General features: G+C 38.9%; 2 protein-coding genes across 5 annotated transcripts; both read right to left on the reverse strand.

The window, feature by feature from the left end:
- Nucleotides 1-104: 104 nt before the first annotated feature.
- LOC121811365 (putative H/ACA ribonucleoprotein complex subunit 1-like protein 1) lies at nucleotides 105-1,629 on the reverse strand. The gene is made up of 5 exons (XM_042212206.1): nucleotides 1,558-1,629; nucleotides 1,228-1,385; nucleotides 1,008-1,156; nucleotides 809-924; nucleotides 105-455 (listed from the first exon to the last, which is right to left on the reverse strand). The coding sequence occupies exons 2-5, from the start codon at nucleotides 1,376-1,378 to the stop codon at nucleotides 281-283; spliced, it is 591 nt and encodes a 196-aa protein (XP_042068140.1). The 5' UTR covers nucleotides 1,379-1,385; nucleotides 1,558-1,629; the 3' UTR covers nucleotides 105-280.
- A 5,058-nt stretch (nucleotides 1,630-6,687) lies between these two features.
- LOC121741929 (probable galacturonosyltransferase 4) lies at nucleotides 6,688-10,928 on the reverse strand. Of its 4 annotated transcripts, XM_042134893.1 has the most exons (10): nucleotides 10,382-10,928; nucleotides 10,225-10,259; nucleotides 10,085-10,126; nucleotides 9,848-9,974; nucleotides 9,533-9,750; nucleotides 8,879-9,123; nucleotides 8,380-8,737; nucleotides 7,667-8,242; nucleotides 7,071-7,369; nucleotides 6,688-6,951 (listed from the first exon to the last, which is right to left on the reverse strand). In XM_042134893.1, exons 1-9 carry the CDS (start codon nucleotides 10,488-10,490, stop codon nucleotides 7,094-7,096), a joined length of 1,986 nt encoding a protein of 661 aa, XP_041990827.1. In that variant the 5' UTR covers nucleotides 10,491-10,928; the 3' UTR covers nucleotides 6,688-6,951; nucleotides 7,071-7,093. The 4 variants fall into 4 exon arrangements, with proteins under 4 accessions (XP_041990827.1, XP_041990828.1, XP_041990826.1 ...); XM_042134894.1 differs by having other exon boundaries at nucleotides 6,688-7,369; nucleotides 9,533-9,747; XM_042134892.1 differs by having other exon boundaries at nucleotides 6,688-7,369.
- Between the last annotated feature and the right edge of the window lie 6,330 nt (nucleotides 10,929-17,258).

Here is a 17,258-nt window from a genome sequence, read left to right on the forward strand (position 1 = left end):
CCAACAAATAAGGATCAAATACATTCAGATTAACTTAGGATATCAAGCTTCTCATAGGCCAAAGCTTTTGCATAGAAGTGAACTTGTAATATGAGAAAACAGAATTGGAAGAGGGAATCAAAGCACAAGTTTTAATATAAAGTAGATATTCGTTTAGAATACAAAACCAGATATTAATGAAACCACCCTATTCCTTTCCACAAAGACTACACTCCATAACCAAACAATAATCCATGACATGCTTGTTGACTGATAGGGGAAACATGAAGAGCCATGACATCTAATATCTTCCTCTGCCCCTGAAACTACCGCCACCGCGACTACCACCCCTAAATCCACCACCTCTACCACCTCTGGGAGCACCCCTTCCACGGAAGCCTCCTCCACCACCTCTTCCACCTCTTCCACCACCTCTTCCTCCCCCACGTCCACCTCTAGCAGATTGCCCTTGTCCCCTGAAATAGAATAATTCAACACAAATCTCAATCTACCAAACACATTGCTAGCATTATGAAATCAGAATAGTTCTACTTGCAACAATTTTCAGATATTAAGACAATAGATATCTGTGATGCAAACAAATGAACAAGACTCTGACTGTGTCATGTACCTGCAGCAAACAATATATGTTCATGCTAATGAGCCTAAGCAGTATATATGAAATGGAAAGACTTCATTTTCAGTTCAGTGAAGATATATTCCAAACAGCGGGCAAAACCATTCCGAATTCCAAGCAAAAAACACTACTCCATTATATGTATTGGTTAAAAATAGCAAGGCAGTGTAAAATAGGGGGAAAATAACATACTTAGGCTGGGGAAGAAATCTGGCGAGTGGCAAAAGCTTAGCTGGATCAATGAAGAATTTATCTCCGGCAGAATACGACGTTGCAACAATGCCCTCCATCATCTTAATCGAAAACAACTACAACAACAAAGCAGCTCTTCAGTATACCAATTTAATTTAACATCCAAAGAAACGGTAACTGTAGTTGTAATCATACTCACAGACTCATTGATGGGACCAAAGATTTCATCTACTTTGCCAATCTGCGTCTTGTTCTCAAGGTAAATTGGAGCATTGAAGTAGGGTATTTTCTCCTGAGACAGCTTCGTCACCGCATCGCCCTCACAAGCATTAACAAATGTTGAAACCTCTGCGCATCAAAATCACAATAAAAATCCGACCGTAATCAAGCATTCATTTTAAAACAAGTGAGAGACGGACCAATGACTTCAGAAGGAGGGCCTTCGTCGCGAGGACCAAAACGGCCGCCGCCGCCGCCGAAACGGCCTCCACCTCCTCCTCGAAAGCCACGTCCGCCGCCGTCTCGGCCACCCCTAAACCCTCCGCCACCGCGTCCCCTTGGAGGCCTCATGTTGTTGCTGTCGCAAGTTTTTGAGCTTAGTAGGTTTTTGAAGAAAAAATACCTATTTTAGGTTTACACTATAACTATACCAAAAACACTTTTCATATTTTGATTTATTGCATTCAAGTCCAAATTATATTATACATTATCAAAATAGAAGCAATTAAAATACAGAGTGTAAAACTTACAGGAGCAAGAGGCTGAGAAGAACGCGGAGAAGAAGATGATTCTACGTTAACCTATAATTCTATTTATATTTGGTTAATTATTAATTAGTAGGCGGGCCCCTATTAATATGAATATATACACATTTTTATTGATGAGTTAAACTAATTTTGTTAATAATTCTACATATACATAATTGGCAAAAAAGTCACGCACATAATTAGGTAAATTTTACTTTTCAAAATTAGGGAAGGTTTATTTTACACTAATATTATGCTTAATGCTAATGCCTAATATCAAACTAAATATGATATCAAATATAACAATAATTGTTAAACATTAATAATTAAAACGATACATAATATAAAAATTCTACAATTGAAAAACATAAAATAAAAATAGAACTAATAATTAAAGTTACAACAACTAATAAAAATTTAATCTAATAATAATCCGGTAAATTTTATTATATTATTTAGTTTAATTTAAGTTATTGATATTCTATCTAATTTAGATAAAATATATAGGTATGATTGAAAAGTATAAAAAGTAAGTGAGTAGAAAATATTCTTATAGGTTTGAGTTCAGTGTATATGGTTAAAGTAAAATCAATATTTAGTGTGACATTTATACTAAAATGAATTTGAGTTTAGTGTAATGATTGGAGATGCTCTAAATATATATGAACGATGGAATAAGGTTTTGGAATTAGGGTTTATGTGAACATGCAGCTGCAGAATTGGACTTAACACGAAGGCCCAATATAACTATTTTGGGCCAAAAGCCCAATTAAACTGTATTAATCAGAAATAATAGTACCTGTACTAGTCTACTCGAGAGAGAGAAAATTTATATGTATAAGTTTATCATTAAGATTTAATATTGGTATAGAAAAGTAACAAAATAATCATTCAAAACTTGGAATGACCACCGAAGCCTGAAAATATCCACAAATTTGTATTTTTGACAAATGCAAGTATTTTGTCAATTAATTCACCCATTCATTTTTCACAATGTAATAAAGATAATAGGAGTATATACATAAAACTTAACAACTGTTTAGGGAGTAAATATTCACAAAAAAATAAAAAGAATACAAAATGTGTATATCCATGGAAAAAGAGTATTTCACGGTGGGGCATAATGGATGGGGACTCGCGTTACACTTTATTCCGGAATGATATTTTTCTCACTGATACCCTTCTTTATTTTTTGAATCTGAACTTTTTGTTATCAATGAAGATGCATCATCGTAAAGGTCATTATCCTGTTGTACCAGGTGTGATATTGTACCATATAAATATATATAGAGCATGGCTATTGGCTAATACATTAGTAATACCAAATACACATAAATGTCATGAAAAAATCTAATCACACTTACCCCATCGTTTGAACGGCAGACGGGGAGATCAATGAAATTACGAGGATGAGATTCAGATGGAGTTTGAAACTCTTGATTATCGTTTCCTAACGGCTCATCCCTCATTAAAGACTCACCCTGCATGAATGTGGTCTCTCTCTTACGTCTTAGTTTACGTTTCACATGATTGATCCTGCAGTTGGATATTACTTTGGTCAAGTGTGAGGAAGAAGGAAGAGAGAAGAGCTGAAAAGTGCAACATTTAGAAGGGTAAGTGGTTCAACTCGGCCGAGTGAACTCTCGTGGTGATTGCACTCGATTCGAGTAATCAGAAGAGAAAAACTTTTGGAGTATAGAAGGTTTGACCTGGTCGAGTGACACCTCATTTCGATTTCACTCGGTACGAGTGGAATGAATAAAACACAGCACGTCCGAGTCTGTCATCTACGCGTTTTTATAAAAGAAAAGACGGCAAAGAAATAAAGTGAAGGATGACCAAGAAAAGAAAAAGATAATTTTGAAATAATATCAGATTTAGTACATCATTGAAAATTGAAATAATATCAGATTGAAAAACTGAAAATTGTGCAAAGACAAAATTACCCATCCCTCAAAAAGGGCATTTTCGGGTGAAAAAAATGCAAAAGAACCGATTTTGAAATAAACCCTTAGTCCATGGACTACTGTAGATATTTTTAATGTCCAGTGACTATTGACGAAATAAACTCATAGTTCAAAGACCATTTTTGTAGTTCACTCTAATATAAAAGGAAAAGGAAAATAATGATAAATTTTTGAAAAAAATGCTTAACGTCTAGACTAACAGAAGGGGTTATCTAATACAATTCATAAGAGCATCCGCAATGGCGGACTTCGACGCGGAATTCCCACGGACGTGGCGGAATTCCGTGGAGGACGTCCGCCATTAGGCCACACACGCGCGGATACGGAATTCGGAAGAGGACGTCGCAGGTCCGCGGCCTTCCGCGGAATTCCGTCCTGACGTCCGCCATTGCGTGGACTGCCACGGAATTCCGGCCTTTGGTTAATTTTAAAATAACGTGTATCCGTTTTCTCCTTATTCGCGTCGAAATTTTAATTCCGTAAATTCTTTACTTTCGGAAATTGGTTAATTTGTGAATTTGTAATTTTTTTATGTGGGAATTCCGTCGGGAATTCCGCAAGGGAATTCCGCCACTGTGCAAAGAGAATTCCGTATGACGTGGCAGAGCAGTGAGAAGTCCTTATGACGTGGCAGTGGGAATTCCGCAGAGAATTCTGCCGGGACATCCGCACCACTACGGATGCCCTAATGCACCTCCTAATACATTGAGGGTGGTGTGTTTGATAACAATGACATGAATAAAACCTATTAGAAAATGATCAAGAGTTTGACCATGAAAGTGATGGTTTCTATTTTGAGTTGGTGGTGTTTGATACAATATGGATAAAGAAACAATTTTTTTAATTGGTGTTTGATAGTAGTACTACGTAACCTCACTTGGAAAAAGTGAATTTGACAGTTTTATCCTCATATAAATTCTTTTTTCCCTTCTATCCCTGGTTTAACCTCCCTCTAATTTCACTTTTGCCTCCCTCCTCATCTATGCCATGTGACAACCACAAAGAGCAAGCTGCTATAAATATCGTGGAGTTTGGACTCTTGAGTTGTTATCACGCAAACTAGAATGCCAGTATTTTGATCCCGCTAGCAGATAAACGGGAAGAATCTGTCGACTACCGGATATGTCAAGTGTGAAATAGGATAGACCGCAGACTTACCTAGAATATCTCACCACCAACAATCAGTTTACAGGATGGATGGAAATGGGGGCAATGAAATTTTTGTGCAGATAAAAAACATAGGCTGAAGAAATTTGGTCTAGTGAGGTCGAAATGGAAATGGAAATGGAAATGGGGCAAAGATGGAAATTTCTGTCATTTCTTGATACAGTCAACGAGGCGTGAATATAATCGCAGGGGTGGAGGCAGAAAAGAAAACTAGCGTGTTCCATAATAGAACCTTAGGGCATGAATAACCCCGTCCACAGTTCCGGCCTCAAGTCCCCTCCACGTCATCATTCCTCTACAGTTGCGGCACAGGCCCTAACTGCTCTAACCCTGCAGGCCACAACCCGGACTGCAACTAATAAATGACACTATTCACAACTTCAGACTATTTTGCTCGTAAATGCAATACGTTGAACAATTGAAACCGAGAAAATACATTGTTCAGTAGAAATTAAAATTACAATTCCTAGACAACGCAAATTATAACACGAGAAATTTATTTTTAATACAAAAATAATAAATTATAAACTAAAAAAACATAAAAAATAGAATATTAAAAATCTGTAAAAAAAAAAATTAAAATCTGCTACAACGTTCTCGCCCCTCTCCCTCTTCCTCCCTCTTTTTTATTATAACGTAAAAAATTGCAAAAAATATGCAAAAAAAATTAAAAATTGGAAAATGGGATTGTCTCCCCACTTCTTCATCTTCCTCCCGGATCTTCATCTTCCTCCCCCTTCTTCCTCACCCCTCTCCCTCTCCCTCTTCTTCCTCTTCCTCCCTCTTCTTCCTCTTCCAATATCTTTCATTTTTAATTATTTCATTTTTATATTGTGATTGTTAATTATTTCATTTTTATATAATTGTTATTAGTGATGTGGCTATTGATGTGGCTGGGCTATTTATGATGTGGCTGGGCTATAGCTGGGCTATTTATGATGTGGCAGGAGGATTTTTAGTGTTGATGATGTGACGGGAGGAGTTTGTGGCTAGGCTATGGCTGGACTATTCCTATTGTGGATAGCCTAATAGGTGTCCACTTGTCAATTTTATACGTATTAGTGTATTAAGAAATGTATTAGGAATTAGAATGCCAAACAAAATACTTATCCCTTCATTCCGGGTAGAGTTATTTAATTTTCTACTCATAAATAATAAAAGTAGAGAAATAGTAAAGTAAAAAAGAAAATAATTTTGAAAAGATTATTATCTACTTTATTTTCTCTCTTACTTTTACTTTTTCTTCACTTTAACTATTTATAATTATTTTTGCAAAACGGATACAGAAAATGAAATGACTCTACTACTATGAAGCGAATGTATTATTTTATATAGGCAAATGAATATAAATCTAAATGCCGTGTCATGATGGATTCAAACCCGAGATCTTTGGTCTCGGTCATTACCACTTAACGTTGGCCAATTCACTTAAACTAAGAAATGATGATATAAAATTGTGAAATAAAGTTAAAAAATAAATTTATTTCCTTTTTAATATATTGAACACGGGTTAAAAACTTATTAAACAAAGCTTTTAGCCTTTTTTTATGTATCAAACACTAATCGTATCTAATCCTGGCCGACATCATCAATAACCAACCTCTCCACTTAATGACATGAAAGCTATTGTCTAGAAGACTAGAAAATTTATTTCCACAACGTTACAATCACTTTTAGACTAAATTAATTATTTTTTTGGATCAGTTTGGTGTTGCATATCGAACTATCCTAATTCCTTTTAGTTAATAAGATTTGAAGTGTGGTTAATTACATTGCAGTCGTGTGGGAATAGGGGGTTTCATGAACAATAATACTATCAAAAAATAAAGTGTAATAATTTGATTATTAATGATGCAGGTGACAAAAGCTGGATGTTTATGCTGTCACAACTCACTACATAATTAACAAATACTACCATCATTCATATCCCATAACCAGCTTGTCCACAGATGCAAGCCTTGTATGTGTGTTGTATCATATTCAATTTATTACAAATAAATTAACAAACCAAATTAGAGGAGCATATATTCCTTGTCTCACACTCCCAATAAATTCAACACCAGTCATATCAACACAATTCAAATCAAATCTAGGGAGTTATCTCAACTAAAACTCAAGAAAAACTAATAACTAAACACATCTCCATATAGGCACAATCAACAAACTCAAGCAAAAAATAAATATAAATTGGGATTTGGAAGAGGGGATGGAGGGGGAAGACTCTGCTCAATCATTTACAATACAAGTTCCATTTGAAGCACATCTGCAACAATCAAGACTTTCAACAATGAATGGTGGGAATTCATATATATATCTAACGCCACTAACAAGATATGTTACTAACATCTCCGGCTTCGATTCAAAATGTTTCAAGTGACTGACCTGCAACCTCGAGGACAGCAGACTTAAGGAGTGATATTGCACTGCCGCAAATACACTTGATCATAGTCCACGTATTTCGCCCAATAGTTTCTGAACTTTGGTATGCCTATCTCGAGCCATGGCTTCAGGTTGCCATTATAATGTATAACTGCTGCCCGCTCGATATCCTTCTGCACTACATTTGGGTTATAACCAAGTCCCAGAACATGCCAGGATTTCTCGAGAGCAAAAGTGCGATTCCAGAAGGTTATCAAACCGGGTGGCAAAGTTCCCAGCTTCCAAAGCAACCTGTCATGATTCTGAACAGCAAAAAGATAATATAGCTTAGAATGAAAATCTAAAAATAGAATTAGATACAAGCTCAGTGAAGATATACAGGTATAATGCTAAGACAGCAGAGATTATAGCTAAAACGCTGATGATTGTCATGCAAATACATTTTCAAACTTCAACTAACCGACCACATTATCACACATAAAATCCCTAGTATAAGGTTGGTCATACTGTATACTTCAATTAGGCAAGCCGACTTATCAATTAAAGACAAAGATGATATCGAGCAAAGGTGTCACTAGCCAAACTACCAGGGGTCTTACCAGGTTCTGCCATTTGTGATATACTTCTGTAATATTTTGCTTCCTCCATTCCTTCAGATCGAAGATATTCATCCCAAATGCCCAACCACAAGCGCGGGGGCTAAATGTTTTTGAAATAAGTGGGTTTGAAAAATTTAGGTAACGATCAAACCGGTGGAAGCTCTGTCCACAGGTCTCAACAACACCAATAACTTTGCCCCTCAGATTAAGAGACCACATGCCAGTAAGATCCCTCTGCACCACAATGTCATCATCTAAGAATAAAACCTTGTCCAGCTTTGGGAAGATCTCTGGAAGATAAAAGCGAAGATGGTTCATCATTGACAGGTACTTCGGATTTCTAAATTTAATGTTGGAATCAGATTCAGCATGTCGATTCTTGAAGTAATAATCAATCATGGTGGGAGAACCCAGCTGTCTAAGGACTGGACTGTAACTTGAATTCAACCATGTGAACTCCTCAATATTCTGAACCTGAATGGTTGCACGGCCAGGAGGATTAGCCAAGAACCACATTTTCATTGCAGCAAAATTGAGTCTATCAGTCACAATATGGAAGACATGTTTTGATGGATCCTGGTCAAGACAGAAAATTTATCATTAGATTTTGAAGGGAACCATTTTCGACTACATTACAGATGAACATGATTACTATTCTCTTCTTATTACTAGCATTACAAAAAGTAAGGCTTGTGTTTAAATACTCTTTTTACCTTTGTGTGAGTTATCGATGAGTTCACAACCACTGCAGCAGCCAATACATTATCTGAAAACAATGCATAGTGGTATAGCTTGGGATCTTCAAGTTTGTCTTCGTTCGGGAATCTCTGTTCGAATGCGTTCAACATAAAATACTCAGTTGAAAGACGGAGAGGAAGACAATGAAGCCCTTTGGGCACTGTCTTGGCAGTTAAATGCGTCAAAAACAAATTTTGCTTCTTATGGACTCGAAGCTGCTCCTCAGCAGAATGCAGCATGGCACGGAGTTTCTTTACTGAGGAAGCACAATCTTCTTCCAATTGTTTGCCTTTTGAAAGTGTTTGATCCATCGCTTTCAACCTCTCTAAAGCACTAAACTCAACCAAAAACCAAAACAAGGAAAAATTAGAGGCTGCGAAAACTGAAAGAAAGGAATTTAACATGCTTCAGGCACAGGGGTCTGAGGCTTCCTGAAACTATCAAATCTGATATACATACAACAGTTTAACTTACTTCTTTGGCAGCTCAGAATCCTTGGTGGCATCTCCAAGTACTTTCACAACCTCTTTCATACGCAAGCGCAGGTCCCTTACAAATTGAGGATTGGTTCTAGTCACAGAGAGAGAAAGATAAAGCTTTGCTTGAATAAGTTGGTCCTTAAGCTGACGTATACGAGCATCTGGAAATATCACCCGTTCATTCTGCTTCTCACTTCCAGCTTCTCTTGGATTATCTTTGACAACAGCCTGGGACATATGCTATAGACATTTTAGTTTCTTAGAGAAACAATAGCATAGAAAGAAGTGAAATATAAAAAGTTCATAAATCAATTTGACCCGCTACCGGATGACAAATTAAAAAAAAATTATGCATACATGTGCTAGTCTACATCTCTAAATAAACTACCAATTGTTTAATGGTTATAAGAGAACAATCAAAAGAATGAGATTCAAGCGACTGAAAGCCACAACAAGATGATTCCATGAGATTCAACCGACTGAAAGCCACAACAAGATGATTCCAATAACTCCTGTGACTAATCACTTGACAAAAGAACTACCAGCTTGCCCAAAAGCCATGAGAGAAGGTTAAAACCAAAAGAATACTAAAAGTATACGCCACTACTATTTCAACCAAAGAAACCCCAGCAGTATATAACAATCTTACAGTTCTTTCTAATGGCCTTCCCGATTTGCCCTTGGAACGCCGGGAAACAACTTCTCTCTTTGCTTTATTCTGCTCAGCCTCATTTACTTTCCCAATCAATTCAGTCTCCCTTGTGTTTTCTTCCTTCTCCAGCGCAACCTTGTGCTCCTGATCAGTCACCTGCCTTATAGTATTCCCTCCACTGCCCAGATTGGATAAACTTGAAATTGCATCCTCTGCTGATTACATGATTGATACCATAAGAATAATAAAACCATAATCCATCATTCAGTTCAGCAGGCAAATTGCAAGCCAGAATATGAGTTAAATACCAACCTTCGGCGAGTTGTCTATTGATATGAGCATTTTCTCCGGACGAAGTATTCGAGCTTTCTGAACTAGAATCGCCTAAGTTTTCGGAATAAACTACACCCAGAGGTTCTTTCAACGCAGCAGACGACTCCTAGCAGTTAGAGAGTGAATTACAGCAGATCAGGACAACAAAGATCTAAAATCACCATACAAACAATACACATCAAAGAAGTAAAGGAAAGAAATTCATGAATCCATTACCTGTGGTAGCACATTTAATGGTCTGACTTCACCAGCAAATGTCTGAAAACAACAAGTCCGAGAAATCAAAACCCCTCTTCAGTGAAAACAATAGGGCTAATAATACAACAAAATCCACAACAAGTGATTGATTTACTTACAAAGGTTGAAACATCTTCAATAAATTCATTCCTGGCTGAAAAGAGCAAAAAAAAATCAATCAATAATGCTATAAAGAAAAAGAGATGCAGTATACTTATAATCTACTAAAAGAATATAACAAAAAGGGCTTAAATTAAAAGAAAGAGGGAGAATTACAAGAAGAGGAAGCGAGATACGCTCCAAGAGTGTTAGTGTATAGAACAATTGGAGCGAGAACGGTCACCGACAGCAAAAAAATCACAGACTTTCGCAGCTTTATCTTCATGATTAATCAAGGCTTCGAGTTCCAAGAAGGAATCTCTCGGTGAAACACATTAATCCACAACCCGGAAAAAGAAATCAAGATTTTTCAAAAAAAATTGAACCACAAATGGGACATTCTAGTGGGAAATTTCAGGCTGAAAATGCAAAATAAGGAAAACCCACTGAAAGATTAGTTTTGCAATGCGGATGAAAGAGAAAACCCAGAAATTTGGGTGTGTTTAAAAAGCAGTATATATGTCGGAAGAATGTTCTTCAGAGTAGCGGAAGAAACAGGCAACAAAGAAGCACTAAACTAGCATCGATGAATCAAATAAAGAGTGAATCGACGAGTCCCCACAGTTGAAGAAGAAGAAGAAGAAGGAGAGAATGGAAAAATGTGAATGGGTTTTGATAATGTCGTCTGAGTTGCGCTCCGTTGTATGTATGTATGTATTTGTGTGGCGTTGTTTCATCGCTTATTTTTACTCTTCGCATTTATGAATTTGCTTTAGCTTAATTATTTTTAGGGAAATGCTACATGGCCACGTTATTGCTAGCCATAAAATGGCATTTTAGTAAAATTTAGATGTTATAACTCAAATAAGTCATTTAATGCTTCAATACCTTTACACTGTTACCCTTTCTATTTAATTGTAATTGTTTTTCAATTTCATTTCCTTAATCCGATATTTACATTTCTTTTTTAATTTATTTATTTTTTAATTTTCTATTTTCAATACTTTATTTTTAAATATCTCTAATTTAGGATTAAAAGAAAAGCAGCAATATAAAAATATGTGATTAGCAATTAGGAAATTCCTGGGATTGATGAAGACTCAATCAGTCTGACATATTTGTCATCATTAGTCAATTGTCTTCTTCTTAAAACATAATTGAAAAAAAAATACTTGGTTTATACTTATATTTGCATATATTTGCATAAAAGATAGTATTAAGTTAATGCAATAATAAAAAAATATTTTTTATATGGAATCGAACTATAATATGGTTAATAATTAAAGTTTAACAAAAAAAGAAAATGAAACCGACGCATTTACGAACTACGGAGTATAATAAATTAAAAATATAAAAAAAATATTCAACTACATGGGTTATACTTATATTTGCATAAAAGATATTAGGAGTTGTATATTTCAAGTAAAGGGCACAATAGTCTAAACATGTTTACTCTTTTTGAGGTGCATCAATTTTGTTGAATTAACATTAATCACGCAAATAATTATTAATATTTTAAGTTTATGGCTGACCATATTATGGCCATTTAGCATCACCCTTATTTTTATCCGTAAATAAATTACTCATACTAGTACTAATAAATGCCACCATCATCAATTGAATTTATGCTCAATTTTTTGGGGTCAATTGTTTTGTAAGTAATTAAATTGTTTGAACTTAAATTAGTGTTGAATTTTAAAAAAATATATCAAAACAAAGAAGCACGACAATCATTTCCATGTGATACTTTTTACCATGTTTTACAAGTGAAATTAAGTCAATAACTTTTACATAGTCTTTGAGACCCCTCCTAAAATTACTCTAATGTAATAGTATTCCATAATGATGAATCCGCGAATTTCTGATGTTTGTAAATGCTGGTAGAAGATAAAGACTACGACACAAAGAATTTACGTGGTTCGATTTACTGAAGTAAATCTACGTCCACGGGAAGAAGGGAGGGCAAGATTGTATTGCTTGATCTGGGATTACAGCTTACAACACAGACTTGCTATATGATCTTTTATCTCTAGAGTTAGTAAATCCTGGTCTATCAGATCTAAGTTCTATTTATATATTGAACTGAGATCGTGGCTTGCATCACCACCCTAAGTCGTGGAGGTCATGGAGGTCATGAGATCCTGCATGGCCACTAACTAGGCAGTGGCTTACATCATCAGTAATTATGTCGTGGATGTCGTGGAGGTCATGAGAGCCTGCATGGGTCCACCACTAGATAGATCGTGTAGTGGAGGTCGTGGCTCCCAGTTCGGTATTGCCGAGCAGCTTTTGCCGATGCTGAGACCGAACTGCTGAACTATTGCCGAGCAGCTTTGTAGAGCTTGATTGGTCGGCTTTTACCGAGCTATAGGCTGGGGCCGAACTCTTTGGTAACGCCGAACTGATACTCTTTCTTGGGCTTTAGGCTGATGGGCTTTACTGCTGTTGGGCTTGTTTAGTACGTACTCCATCACTACCCCCCCCGAAAAGCGAAGTGAATTACTTCGGCATTCTGGATAAAGGTACGGGGTAAGTTGATGTTTGTCCTCGGTCTTATGAAGTGAACTCTTCTTTGACCGGACTCGTCTTTGGTCTGATGAAATAAACATCTTTGACCGGACTCGTCTTTGGTATGATGAAATAAACATCTTTGACCGGACTCGTCTTTGGTCTGATGAAATAAACATCTTTGACCGGACTCGTCTTTGGTCTGATGAAATAAACATCTTTGACCGGACTCGTCTTTGGTCTGATGAAATAAACATCTTTGACCGGACTCGTCTTTGGTCTGATGAAATAAACATCTTTGACCGGACTCGTCTTTGGTCTGATGAAATAAACATCTTTGACCGGACTCGTCTTTGGTCTGATGAAATAAACATCTTTGACCGGACTCGTCTTGTGTCCTAATTTGGCGAGTTTTATCGCTCGGATCGGACTTTCCGTTGTCCTAATTTGGGGATCGGACTTTCCCTTGTCCTAATTCAGGCAAGTTTTATCGCGAGAATCGGACTTTCGTTGCAGTTCGTTTCAGACGAAGTGCTTGATTCTTAAGCTGAATTGCGGTCTTGTATCCTCTTTAGAAGCTTGGACTTCACAATCGTTGGCTTATTGCAGTTCGTTTCAGACGAAGTGCTTGATTAAGCTGAATTGTGGTCTTGTATCCTCTTTAGAAGCTTTGACTCACAATCGTTAGCTTATATATGTTCTAAAAAGGGGATCAGCCTTCGAAGAACAAGATACCTCAGCAACATTTGTAAGAGACGACACGCACATAGGCAGACAAAACGCACATAGACAAAACGCACATAGACAAAAAGACCAAGCAAACCAAAGAAAGCACATTGACCGAACAGGACTCAAGACTGACTGACCGGACTGTCTCTTACAAATGGAACTTCTTGAGGTTGGAAATGTGCCATGTTCGGGGTACCTGTTCTCCTGACATGTAAGCCAATTTGTAAGACCCTTTGCCGAGGACTTCTGACACCCGATACGGACCTTCCCATGTGGGTTCGAGCTTGCCCAGCTTTTCTGCTCGGCTTACTTCGTTGTTTCTCAAGACGAGATCTCCCACTTGAAATTGCAGCTTCTTCACCCTTTGGTTATAATACCGGGCTACTTGCTCCTTGTACTTGGCTGCTTTTATGCATGCCAATTCTCTTCTTTCTTCGGCAAGATCTAGCTCGGCTCTCAGTCCGTCGTCATTCATTTCTGCTGAGAAATTTAGAGTTCGGGGACTGGGTATGCCGATCTCCACCGGAATCACGGCTTCAGTGCCGTACACCAGACTGTACGGAGTTTCACCGTTGGAGGTTGTGGGTGTAGTTCGGTAGGACCATAGGACTTGAGGGAGATTTTCTACCCATTGTCCTTTGGCTTGTTCTAACCGAGCTTTTAACCCTTTCACCAGGATACGATTTGTTACCTCCGTTTGTCCGTTTGCTTGTGGATGAGAGACCGAAGTGAACCGCTGTTGAATATTCAGCTCTTGGCACCAATTCTTGAACGTCTTGTCGGTGAATTGAGTCCCGTTATCCGAGATGAGGATGTGGGGTATGCCAAATCGGCACACTATGTTCTTCCAGACGAAAGCCAATGCCTTCGAGCTCGTTATCGTAGCTAATGGTTCAGCTTCCACCCACTTCGTAAAGTAGTCCACGGCAACGATTAGGAATTTTATTTGCCGAGGAGCTTGTGGTAGTGGTCCTACTATGTCTATACCCCATTGCATAAAAGGCCAAGGGCTTTGCATAGTGGATAAATCGGTCTGCGGCATCCTTGGGATATTTGCATGGACTTGGCACTTCGGGCATGTCTTGACGAGCTGCACTGCTTCTTGTACCAAGGTTGGCCAATAATATCCCCATCTTAGAACTTTTTTAGCTAAAGCTCTAGCTCCGATGTGGCTGCCGCACGATCCTTCATGAACTTCTCTGAGGATGTAGTCCGTCTCTTCTGGCCCTATACATCGTAATAACGGCTGAAGGTAGGACTTTCTGTATAAGACTCCTTCATGAAGTTCGTACCGAAGTGCTCGGCATGTGATTTTCCGAGCTTCTCTCTTATCCTCGGGCAGTTGTCCTTGATCTAGATACTGTAAGATCGGCGTCATCCAGTTCGGCGAGCTGGTTACTGAATGTACCTCAGCTTCATCAATGCTTCGATGCATCAATTCCTCCATCTTTGAGCTTGGACATGCGGCTAACTTACTTAAAGTATCTGCTCGGCTGTTTTCTGCTCTGGGAATGCGGATTATCCGAAAATAAGAGAAACTTCGGCTAATGCTTTGCGCTTTGTCTAAATATTTTCTCATCCTCTCATCACGGGCTTCACTTGTACCCAACATGTGATTCACTATGACTTGTGAATCACAATGGATTTTGAGAGACTTGATACATAGACTTTGCGCTAGCTGGAGTCCGGCAAGGAGGGCTTCGTATTCGGCTTCGTTATTAGTGGTTGGGAATGAGAACCGAAGTGAATAGGTTACCTCGTGTCCATCGGGAGCGATAAGCAGAATACCAGCTCCACTTCCCGTTTTATTCGAAGCTCCATCTACGAATCCGCTCCAGCAGTCCGGCGGCTCCTCTTCGGATTCCAAGGGCTGTGCTAGTTCGGCATTGGCAGAATTTTTCTGTTCGGCAATGACAGGGATTGCTTGATCGAACTTGGCCTCTGCAAGAAAATCTGCCAAGGCTTGTCCCTTGATGGCTTTCCGAGGTAGGTACTCGATTGAGTGTTCTCCCAGCTCTATGGCCCATTTGGCGATTCTGCCTGATGCTTCTGGCTTGGTCAAAATTTGCCGAAGAGGCAGATCGGTTAAGACGCATACCTTGTGAGCATAGAAGTATGGCCGCAGTCTCCTTGCTGCATTTACTAACGCCAGAGCAATTTTTTCCAGAGGTTGATACCTTGTTTCTGGACCTCTTAATGCTCGGCTTGTAAAGTAGATGGGAAACTGCTTTAGGCCTTCTTCTCATACAAGCACCGCGCTAATGGTTTGATCGGATGCCGCTAAGTATAAGAAAATCACTTCGGCATCTGTTGGAGCAGAGAGAGTTGGAAGCTCGGCTAAATAACTTTTGAGCTCGTCAAAAGCCTTTTTCTGCTCGGCTCCCCACTCAAACTTTGGTGCCTTTTTTAACACTTTGAAGAACGGCAGTTGCTTTTCGGCTGCTTGGGAAAGGAATCTATTCAATGCGGCTAGACATCCAGTTAGTCTTTGCACATCGTGTATGGACTTCGGCATCGCCATGTTCTGAATAACCTGAACTTTTGAGGGATTTGCCTTGAGTCCGTCCTTTGAAACCCAACAACCCAGAAATTTTCCCGAATCTACCAAAAAGGTACATTTTTGGGGGTTGAGTTTGAGGTTGGCTTTTCGGAGCACGTCGAGAGTGGATTTGAGGTTGTCTTCGTACTCCGAAGTGCTTTTGCTTTTGACAACTATGTCGTCGACATACACTTCAACCTGTTTTCCGATTAGGTGCCGAAAAAGCTTGTCTACCATCCTTTGATAAGTGGCTCCGGCATTCTTTAAACCGAATGGCATCTTTTTATAAGCGAAAATGCCGAAATCGGTAATGAAAGCTGTTTTCGGAGCGTCACTCTCATCCATCAACACTTGGTGATATCCTTTGTATAAATCAAGAAAACAGAAAATTTCGAAGCCGATCAAAGCTTCTACTTTTTTATCTATATTCGGAAGGGGATAGCAATCTTTAGGACAGTGCTTGTTTAGATCGGTAAAATCTATGCACATCCGCCATCCTCCTCCTTTTTTCTTGATCATCACAGGATTGGCCACCCAAGAAGGATATTTCACCTCGAATAGTACATCCGCTTTTAGTAATTGGCGGACTTCGTCATGGATGACTTGGCTTCTTTCTGCCGCAAAGAGTCTTTGCTTCTGTTTTACCGGCCGGATTGAAGGATCAATATTTAACCGATGAGTGATTACCTCGGGGGGCACTCCGGTCATGTCCAACGAAGACCATGCAAAGACATCTTTGTACTCCTTGAGGAGCTGAATGGTCTTTTCCCGGAGTAGAGGCGTTCCTGTGAAGCCGATCTTGACCGTTCTGGATGGATCATCTTCGTATAACTGAACGGTCATTGAGTTCGGCTCTGAAGTGACTTCGGTCATCTTGCTTGCCTCTGACTCCGGTTGCTGTGATTGCTATGCTTGATGGTGCCGAACTGATTGCTCGGCACTTTTAAGCGCAATCTGCAGACATTCTTTTGCTCTCTTTTGATCACCTCGGATGACCGCTATCCCACCTTTAGTGGGGATCTTGATGGTGAGGTGATAAGTAGAGCAAACGGCCCGAACTGTGTTGAGCCAGTCTCTCCCCAGGATGATGTTGTACGGGGACCGAGCTTTCACCACAAAGAACTCGATCATCGTATTGGAGCTTGTAGGCGCTTTTCCCACCGTGATCGGAAGGCTGATAATACCTTCAGGGCGGGTGTCCTCCTGGGCGAAACTTTTCAGAGGAAGTGGAGCCGGACTAAGCCGAGCTGGATCCACTTCCATTTTATCGAAACATTC

This window comes from Salvia splendens, chromosome 7 (genome assembly GCF_004379255.2).
Source record: "Salvia splendens isolate huo1 chromosome 7, SspV2, whole genome shotgun sequence".
NCBI lineage: Eukaryota > Viridiplantae > Streptophyta > Magnoliopsida > Lamiales > Lamiaceae > Salvia > Salvia splendens.